A 9981-nucleotide genomic window follows, 5' to 3' on the forward strand; every position below is an offset into this window, starting at 1 on the left:
GTGCATATCTAGTGACTTCTTTTGTGATTGGGTTACCTCACTAAGGATGATATCCTCCAGATACATCCATTTGCCCAAGAATTTCATAAATACATTGTTTTTAATAGCTGAGTAGTACTCCTAAGTATGCTTTCAAACTTTATTCCATGTCAATGCCCATGATAGCTTTTCTAAGGTTTAACAGTTCATTCTGGTTAAGTATACTTTTCTTCCCCAGAGAAGAGAAAACATAATGTAGTATTTATTTGCTTTCCCTCTGGCATTACATTCTTGGAAGTACATATTAGGTTCAAATTTTTAAGAAAAGAAAGGAATAAAAGATTGAAAATATATTTCTCTATATATATTCTCTGCATATCCTATGAGGGACTTTACCACATCCCCATTTTCTTGCATATATATATATATATATATATATATATGCAGTATGGCTCCCATGTGCCTGCACTTTTCTATCACCTTCCAACTGATTTATTTATTGTTTTTCCCATTTTTTTTTGAGGAACAAAGATATGCAAATGTCATTTAAAAATGTGTTCTCAAAAGGATGTTCAGTATTTCTGGTGGATGAGATAGCTGATTCATATCTACTCAAAGACATCTCATTCTGTGCATATTTTTAAAGCTAGCAATTCACCTGTAGAATTACTATGTATGCTTTTATTCATGTTGTTAGTTAGCATTCTTTCCAGGCTTCTGGTTTGTTTGTTTTTGTTTTTCAAGATAGAGTTTCTCTGTGTAGTCCTGACTGCTTTGGAACTCATTTTGCAGATCAGGACAGCCTCAAACTCACAGGACTCCCCTGAACTCTGTCTCCGGAGGGTGAGTGTTACCACTGCCTGGCCTCTTTGCAAATTTTTTACCTAATTAATATTGCTATTCTAACACAGTATCCAAGAAATCCCCTAAAAGAATGCAGGTCAAAGTCTCTTAATATAATTAAAACACTAAGAGTACTTAATTATTTGTCATATGAAAAATGACTTTTATTATTTTTTGAAAATTGTTTCATTTGCATTACAAATGTTGCCTTCCCAGTTCTCTGTCCAAGTGTTCTTTACCCTTATCCCCCTCCCTTTGCCTCTGAGAAGCTGCTTCCCTCACCCCTCCACCCCTCCACCTCCCTCCCTGAGGCATCAAGTCTCTACAAGATTAGGGGCATCCTCTCCCATTTTGGAGAGACAAGGCAGTCCTCTGCTACACATGTGTCAGGGGCCACGAAATAGCCCATGTAACATCAACTATAGGTTCTGATTTTCTGAAACTATTCTGTACATAGATGTAAAGCTACAAAGAATTAAAATGATGCTAGCACTCTGTATAGGTATAATCTGAGTCATCTCTTTATTCATTCAGAGAATAGTTACTGAAACTGCTATACCAGGCAATAATTTAGATGCATGTATATTCCAGAAAACTGGAAACAAGTGAGAATAAAGCGAGTTGGATGGGAGAAGGAAGAGATGGATATAGTGATATTTCATTGTTTACATGTATTATTTCTCAAGAATAAATAACAGTATAATAACATATGATATATGATATCTATCTGCCTATCTATATCTATCTATATCTATCTATATCTATCTATCTATCTATCTATCTATCTATCTATCTATCTATCTATCTATCTATCTATCTATTCCCTTGCCCTGTAAAACTGACACTTGAAAAAGAAGAGAAAATTTTAATGCATTTAAAAAAACAAGCAAAATTTTAGAAAATAATCAAGTACATGTAATTATATGCTCTCTGGGATATAGGAAATACAATCTATATGAATAAGTTCCCCAAGAGTTGATTGGGGAGCTGCAACTTTCAGTAGATGAATCAAGCTTAAACTCATTTGGAATGCTACAAACCTCTGAAGAAAATGGTGAACCTACATGGAGAGAATATCCTGGCAACTGTAACAGCCAGAAGAGAGCCATAGAGGGAGCTGCTTAAGAAGTCAGGGTCTATCACCTCTGAAGGAATGTGCTAGCTCTGGCTCACGGAACACTAGAGGTCAAGGAAATGAAAGAGAGATGGATTACTGAGCTTGGAGAGCCTTTGTAAAATTTAGGTTTCCCTAATTTATTCTGAAAATTAAGGAGCATTGCAGCATTTAAAGTAAAGGAGAGATTCTCCTGATGTGAAGAAGCTTATCAGTTGGTGCTCAAACATGGAATGGAAATTCAATAGACAGCTCTTTTATGAAGTTTGGCTGCCACATGCAACAGAAAACTGGAGTAGCAGCAAACAAGTGGGAATCCAGTGAGTTAGATGGGAGAAGGAAGAGATGGATATGGTCATACTTCATGTGTACATGTATTAATTCTCAAGAGTAGAGACTAATTAACAGTGCAGGGGGAAAATTTATTATCAATAAGAGGAAAATGGGGCTTTTATTAATTATTGCTTCTGATAAAGAGACAAGTAATAATTTATACAGAAGTACATATGCTTACATATTTGATTTCTATTAAATGAAAAAATGTAAAATATGTTCATTTTTCCTATGATAAATTTCATCTTTAATCCTGTGTTCCATTCCATTTCATTAGGAATAATAGAGATTTGTAAACCTGGGATTCAAACCCTGGGCATTTTCCACACAAGAAAAGTGCACTGTCATTGCAGTATCCCTAACTCCTAAAATCTTTTTTAAATGTATGTGACTGTTAACTGTACAGTAGTGGATATTTCATCTAAATTTGTAAATAATATTAAATTAGTTCTCTAATCATGATTTAAGGCCTGAAATATAACAGTTTCTATTTTAAACTTTTGAAAAATATAAACTTATTGACCATAAAGTATAGCCCTTTACTTAGTATAGTAACTTAAATGTAACAAATGTAAATGGCATTTCAGTATTATATTCAAATGGTATAATTCTTTATGGAACAATTACTAATAATTTTAAAAGAATTAATAGAAGTAGTTGACAAAGACATGTTCTTTGATGTAATTAAAGACCTGATGAGGAATGAACCATGAAAATGTGATATGCTGAATCATTTTGACAATGCTCTTAGTTTGAACCATATGAACCAATGGCCAATGTTTGAAAATGAGGTACAGGAAGAGCCATGAAATGAAAGTGGTTCAATAGAATGAGCATCAGATGTCAGGTATTTCATTTGCTCTGATATACCTGTGACAACAATGAATGTATTTAAGCAATAAATTGTATTCAAAGACTTGCATCCCTGACTTTCTGTAAAAGGGGAGTGAAAAGGTCAGAGAACAAGAAAGAGTACTGTGACATGTTCTCTTCCAACGACACCACTCATGAACTCACAGAAGCTGTGCTTGTCTGCATAAGACTCACACAAGAACACACTAGCCAAAATTCCTGCATAGATAAGGAAGGTGTTATTAGTCCATGCATACTGAACATTGTTTGCTGGTGGAGAAAGAATCATTCTTCTTTAAAGGTATGCTACTGGTAGGTTCTAGTGGATAACCACACATTTATGTCCTGTGGTCAGCAGCAATTTGGTCTATGAAATTATCAGAGAAGAACAAGAAGAAGAGAAAAGAAGAATAATTATGAGGAGGAGAAACGTAATGGGAAGAAGAAAAAATAAGAGGAGGAGGAAGAAGACAACAGTTGCATGAAGGCAGGGAGGATCTGGATGGGCTTATGGATACTGGGTGGATATGGTCATATTATACATGTATGTAATTTTGAAAATAATAAGTAAATAGTAAATAAAAGTAAAAATAATATCCATAATCGGTATTTCAACATATAGATAGATGTTTATATGTTATAGATATGTTTAACACATATGTTTTTAAAATGTCATATAAAGGTCTTATTTTAAAAGGGCAAGTAGAAAAAACGATTTAAGAGATCTAATTAGTTATATTTTGCTACAGAGCGAATCCTCTTTCAAAATTAGTGACTTCAAAAATAATCTCATAATTTCATATACTGACAACTTGGGTCAAAAGCAAATAGGTTATTTTCCAGTTCTTCATCATTATTTCTGTATCAATCACTTTTATGCTTCTAGCTTGCTAAAGTAGTCTCCCACTATGTTGTTTCATTTATAATGGGGTAACTGAGTTTGTTCATCCAGTTACTAGGTAGGATAGCAGTGTATAAGTATGCAAGGTTTCTGTAGGGCTTGTCTAGGAACTGGCACACAGACTCCCTCTTACAACACACCAGCCAGATTAAGTCAAGGGGACTTAGGAGGGGGTGGAGATTTCACCCTTTGATAGGGAGAGATGTAATTCACCTTTCAAGTATATCATATATAGGGAGAGGTCATAGCTTGCTGTTTTTGACATATATAAATTTCTAACTTTCCCAAACTATGCTGAAATCTACATTAGAACCTCCAAAGTACTTAACTGGATGTGGGGTGAAATGTGAGGCGGTAATCTCAATTAAGAATAGGTGAGTAAAGAAAATTTGGAACAAAGTGAACATTTTCAAAGTATTGTTGTTTAGAGTCAGCAATTTTATTCCATTTTTTAAAAATGACATATTCAGAGAAACTTACATAACTGCTAAAATTTTTACTCCCCAGTTCTACTAATAGCCATTCTTTGGAACACCTTACATTAAGGAAAACTCTTGAGAAAAAAAATCAAAGGATCTTTACCATTAATTAAAGCCATAGGGAAATCAAGATCATTCCCCTAATTAATAGGGGGAAATACTGCAGTAGATAAATCTTGCTGAGAAGGCTTTAGAAATAGGTATAACAGTCTTCCTTCATGAACTAGGGAGATTTAAACTGAGTAAGTCCAGGGAAAAGACGGGAACTCATTGTTCCATGTGGAGGTAAGAGAAGAATTCAAATCTGTCTGAGATGTAGGTGGAACATTTTCATGAAGATAAACGTCCAAGCTGGTAGAGGGGGAGAGTCACTTAGCTAGCGTTCCTTCCATTAACTGAATAATATTGAGGAATAGCATTTATCTTGAGAAAGAAAAACATACATACAGAAGTCAGTGGTAATATCATTGTTTATGTGACATATCAGAATAATTACCTTTTTTTTTTACTGCTATTGTTATTTCCCTCTGTTATGACATCCTCAGAGTTTTCTAAATAAAATTAGAATCCAAGGACAAGCTACAGCTTTCCCTCTGCTTTGACAACTTCTCATGATTGTCATCCATATATGTAGATTAGTTTGTGGTCAGTTACCAGGCAGCTTGCTCTGCACCTCAGGATAATCTTGTCTCTGTGTTTAGATGTCACATGCATCTTTCCACTTGCTTGTGTTTCCTTTGTCAGCATTGAGGCCTCACTCTCTTCTGAGCATCTGTAGGAGTTAAAAGCTTAGTAGGATCAGAGCTGATTTCTACCTAATTGTCTTATCCAATAAGAGAATTTCAGTATGTCGGTCCTGGACTTGTTAACAGTCTCATGAATAGTCATGGTGAGGGCTGAGACCAGCAACTAACTGGGTTTACAGCTATTTCATGTACTTCCCTAAGACGGTAGAGACTGCAGCAATTACCAGAGACTGCATCAGAGAGGCATATGTGGACAGTGCATTGATACCAGTAATGAGCTTAATAACAGAAATTATCACAGTGGAGGATTACAGAGCCCAATGAGAATCACTGTGGTCAGGCAACAGCAAAGGTCTTGGGGGGGGTAATTAGGGAACTAAGAGCATTGTGTGTTTTCTTTTTTATGTCATTGATGATAAGGTTCATTTATAAAATCACCTTAGGAAGTCCAATTTCAGGAAGCCCATTTGAGACAGACCTCAGAAGGCTGAAGCAGGAGAATTCCCATGAGTTGTAGGCCACCTTAAGGTACATAATGATTTCCATATCATCCTGGACTGTACAGCAAGACCGTTCCTTCTCTGTTTGATATTCACTTTGACTTAGGATCTCCAGGCGACCCAAGGGACAGAAGAACGTTGATTTAACACTCAATGCTATTTGTTTTTGAACACTGAGATATCTGGATGGATGCCGGTGGGATCCTCTAACCATATTCAAACACGTAATGGCAGAAGGAAGAGAAACGCTTGTGGGCTTTAGGAGAAAGAGCTTAGCATTTGCTCAAATATTTTTCTTGAGTAAATACAGGGTCTCATGAACAAGGCAAAGCATGTGGCTGGACTATTTCATCCAGGACATCTGGAATCTGTCATCTTCCTGACAAAATGTCCTGGCTTTTAGCATCATTGCTTTTTATTCTTTAATCTATCAGGTGAACTCATCAGAGATTTTACTTAGAAAAAAGTATTAATATGAACTATATGCTTCCATCCTTCATGGATGTTGCTTTTGCTACAAGTTCCACAGATACACTAGCATGGTTAGAAAAGGGTTTTTGCAGAATCTGCTCATACCAAGACCTACTAGGAAGTTCCAGAGTGGCTCTAAGACTCTCGGGAACAATAAGGTAGTTACAATTTGCTGTACACGATCTTGTACCTCTTGCTGGTACACTAGGAGAGCTGTGTGCTTTCCAACATTGTTACTGGCATTATATCTCATTATTACCATGCTGGCTGCCCCAAATTGCTAGGACCTCAGCTGGGAAGATGCCAACTGTAACTGAAAATATTAACAACAAAGTCCTTAGTCATTCAATGAAATCATGAAAACAGAGGGAGAAAATGGAGAAAGTGAACCACCCCCTTCATTTGTATTTAGTGGAAATTGAGGGTCAGAGGGATTATTACTGATGTGGAGTTTAATCCAGTGGTACAGGTAAGGTAAGTGTAACATGAAAACTCAAAATAGAGGACAAGTTCACTGTTGGCAACATTTCCCCTAATTTTCTAAGAATCCTTTAAAGCTGAAACCCCATCTTCCTGTACCTTGAAAGCTTATGCTTCTCCAATATGTCCAAATGCCTCCTTCAAAATGTCACATAAAACAGAAGCCTTCATGCTGGTGTGATTACCAATAATCCATTCATTTTCATTGTTGAATGATAACTCATTACATGTATGGATCAGTTTATAGTTGCCAATCACCTGTTATTGTGATGACTATTTTGAGTTTTATAAGCAAGATTATTTTAACTATTTTATGGCAAGCTTGGAGGTTAACATAAATTCTCATTTCTCTTGGGTAAATACCTTCAAACGGGTTTCTGGATCAATAATCAATATATATGCAATGTTATAAGAAGCTGCTTCTATAGTGACTGAAGTGTTTTACAGTCCCACGAACAGTGCATGAGATTTTGTTATTCCATACTCCCCTCAGTATTATCAGGCATTTTGATAAAATTTATACAACTGTCATTTTGTAATTATGCAATATTGACATTTTAATTAATGATTAAGGATGCAATTGTTGATATGTTTTTGCCCAATTTCTATCAGTTTCTACAAAAAAAAGATGAAAAAAAAGAACAGAACAAAACATAAATAAAATAATGTTTTTAACTAATCCATTTGGAACTATTAATGTTCTTCCTCTGCAGATATCAGTAAACTGTTAATTCTTCCAAAATCACCTTATTAATACAGTAAACTCTTTTTAACTGAGTTCTCAGATTCACTTGTGCTATCTTTTTGTTCATGGTAGTAAACTTGGACTGAGTTTACTAATAAAATTTATGGCATCAAGTTTCAACTCAAAATGTATGTTTGAAGCAATTGTGTTAAAAACTGGTTCATTGAATGTGATGTTGATAAACTTTCTTTAAAACTCTTCAGTCATGTGTTTTGTATGCTACATAGTCTCAGACTGAACATACAAAGGTTTTCGAGTCTGGTAGTGGAAAGGAATTGAAGACCACACTGAAGAGGTTGTTTATAAAAGTAATTTAAGCTAATAAGGATGAGATAATAATACATTATATAATGTAGAAGTAATATAACTCCATTTGAATATTCATCTTCATGAGTTATGTCTATGAAAATTGAAATCTTCAGAGTTGCTAGATTTTCAGTTTTCAATAATTCTATTACTGAAATTCTGAAGGATTAGTGTCTATAAGACTAACCAAAATGTCCTAAATGTGTGTGTGTGTGTGTGTGTGTGTATGTGTGTGTGTGTGTGTGTGTGTGTGTGTGTGTGTGTGTGTGTGTGTGTGCTTCATTTTAGGAAGCTGTAAAAGAGATATTTGTCAACCATAGTTAGTAGAAACCAGTTCTTAATAACATTGTTCACATAAATTCTTCCTCTGTCGTGAGATTCCCAGACAATATCTAATCATACCAACTGTATTTCACTGGCTTCATCGAGGCTTCACCTATTCTTGTTTGACTGGATGTTCAAAGTTTGTTGTCCAATACTCTATGAAGTTTCAAAAAATAGAATAATTTTTAAAACTGGTGATTAATAAAACCCACTTGCTTTCTTCGTGGAAGAAAATATGCACACAGCATAAAGAAATGTTCCTGTGGGGTTACCAGCTATATCGTATCCGCAATCAGAAAGCACAGAAAGATGAATACTCATCTCCTTTCATACAGTTCATGCATCCCACACCCGGGAGAAGGTTTCACCCACATTCAAGTCCAGCCTTCCCTCTTTGTTAAACGTTTCTGGAAAAGCCCTCATAGACACAAGCAGCGGTGTGTTTCATGGTCATTCTAAATCCAATTAAATTAACAATGAAAATTAATAGTCACTGTATAGATCCCAGAGAACTTCCCCAAGTTAACAGAGAGCATAGATTGCTTTAAGCAGATGGGGTGGAGTAGAGTGGATTTCTGAGCTATGGAATGACTGGTCTGTTGGTTAGGATACTTACAAGGCAAAGGTATGAGTCCCGACTATAGTTCATTTTGAGATTTCCTCTGAGTTACAAATATATCTCTGTGACATTGTCAGGGCAACAGGTGAACTATTTAGATGGTACTCCTGATGCAGCTTATGGATGTCTGGCACTGCTTCCTGTAAGCACAGCTCATTGCTATATGACACTTTCAAGATAGCTGACAGCAAAAACTGCTCTAGAACCCCACTTTTGGCTTTGATATTCTTATGCATGGTCTTTTTCAAGATATGGGGTCTAAGTAGGAAGACTTTTGCAATCACTCATAGACTGATACTTTAGGATCCAGATGGAAATCTGCTTCCTTTCGTGCCTAACACTTCTTTGTGGGCTCCATTGGTTTCTGCTGGCTTGATTCTTCTGCCTCTAGAAAGAGGTTCTTACCTACACTTCATACTCATATTTTACCTCAATACCCAATCCATTTCCCTAGCAACACACAAAGCAGCTTTTATGGGATGATGCAAGCAAAACACTGGGAACTTGAAATATTCAGCATAAACCGAATGTATCTTCTCATGTGTTATACAGACAATAAAAGAATCGTGTATTTTATCTAATCTTTAAAGAGCCTTCAGAAAATGTTCTGATATTTGGCTCAAAACAACTTTAAAATTAATATAACAGGCAATTTTTATCACACTCATATTATCCTACTTAAATGTACTTAATGTAGTTTATAAACTTTACTTTTTGTTTTTGTTTTGGGGAGTTCTTAATGTTGTTATTGTTGTTGTTGTTTGAGACAAAGTTTTTCTGTGTAGCCCTGTCTGGCCTGACTTGCTCTGTAGACCAGACTGGCCTTGAACTCAGAGATCTGCCTGGCTCTGCCTCTAAGTGCTAGGTATAAGACATACACCATCATTGCACAACAAAATTGACATTTTTTGGTGTGTTAGTTTCATATTTATGTTGGTTTTGTGATGCTATGGATTAAATCCAGGGTTGTGTGCAGGAAAGAAAAGTGCTATACCAAAGAGCTATATCCACACTCCATTTTCTATTTGTCTTATTCATTAGGAAATATATTTATGAAGATAGTCTCTCTTTTTCACTCCTGGGAGCAACAAATACAAAGATATCTTAGGGACATTATTGATTCCAAATGAATGTCTGTTTACTAATCCAAGGACAAAGAAAAACACGATTTTCTTGAAACTTATTTGCCTTTTGATTCTTGTATGACTAATATGTCTGGCTTTTTACATTTCATCTAGGAATTGAGCTGTGTGTTTCCACCCATGAAGATAAACTTGGCTAAGACTATG

The 9981-nt window shown here is 35.6% G+C and overlaps 1 protein-coding gene across 1 annotated transcript in view; it reads right to left on the bottom strand.

Moving 5' to 3' along the window:
• Positions 1-6480, bottom strand: part of LOC110322064 (olfactory receptor 6K6) — a 15186-nt gene extending 8706 nt beyond the window's left edge. The window contains exon 1 of the mRNA XM_021198597.1: positions 6324-6480. Within this exon, the coding sequence (XP_021054256.1) occupies positions 6324-6480 (157 nt within the window). The remainder of the gene's footprint in view (positions 1-6323) is intronic.
• Between the last annotated feature and the right edge of the window lie 3501 nt (positions 6481-9981).

Source organism: Mus pahari, chromosome 5 (assembly GCF_900095145.1).
Source record: "Mus pahari chromosome 5, PAHARI_EIJ_v1.1, whole genome shotgun sequence".
Lineage (NCBI taxonomy): Eukaryota > Metazoa > Chordata > Mammalia > Rodentia > Muridae > Mus > Mus pahari.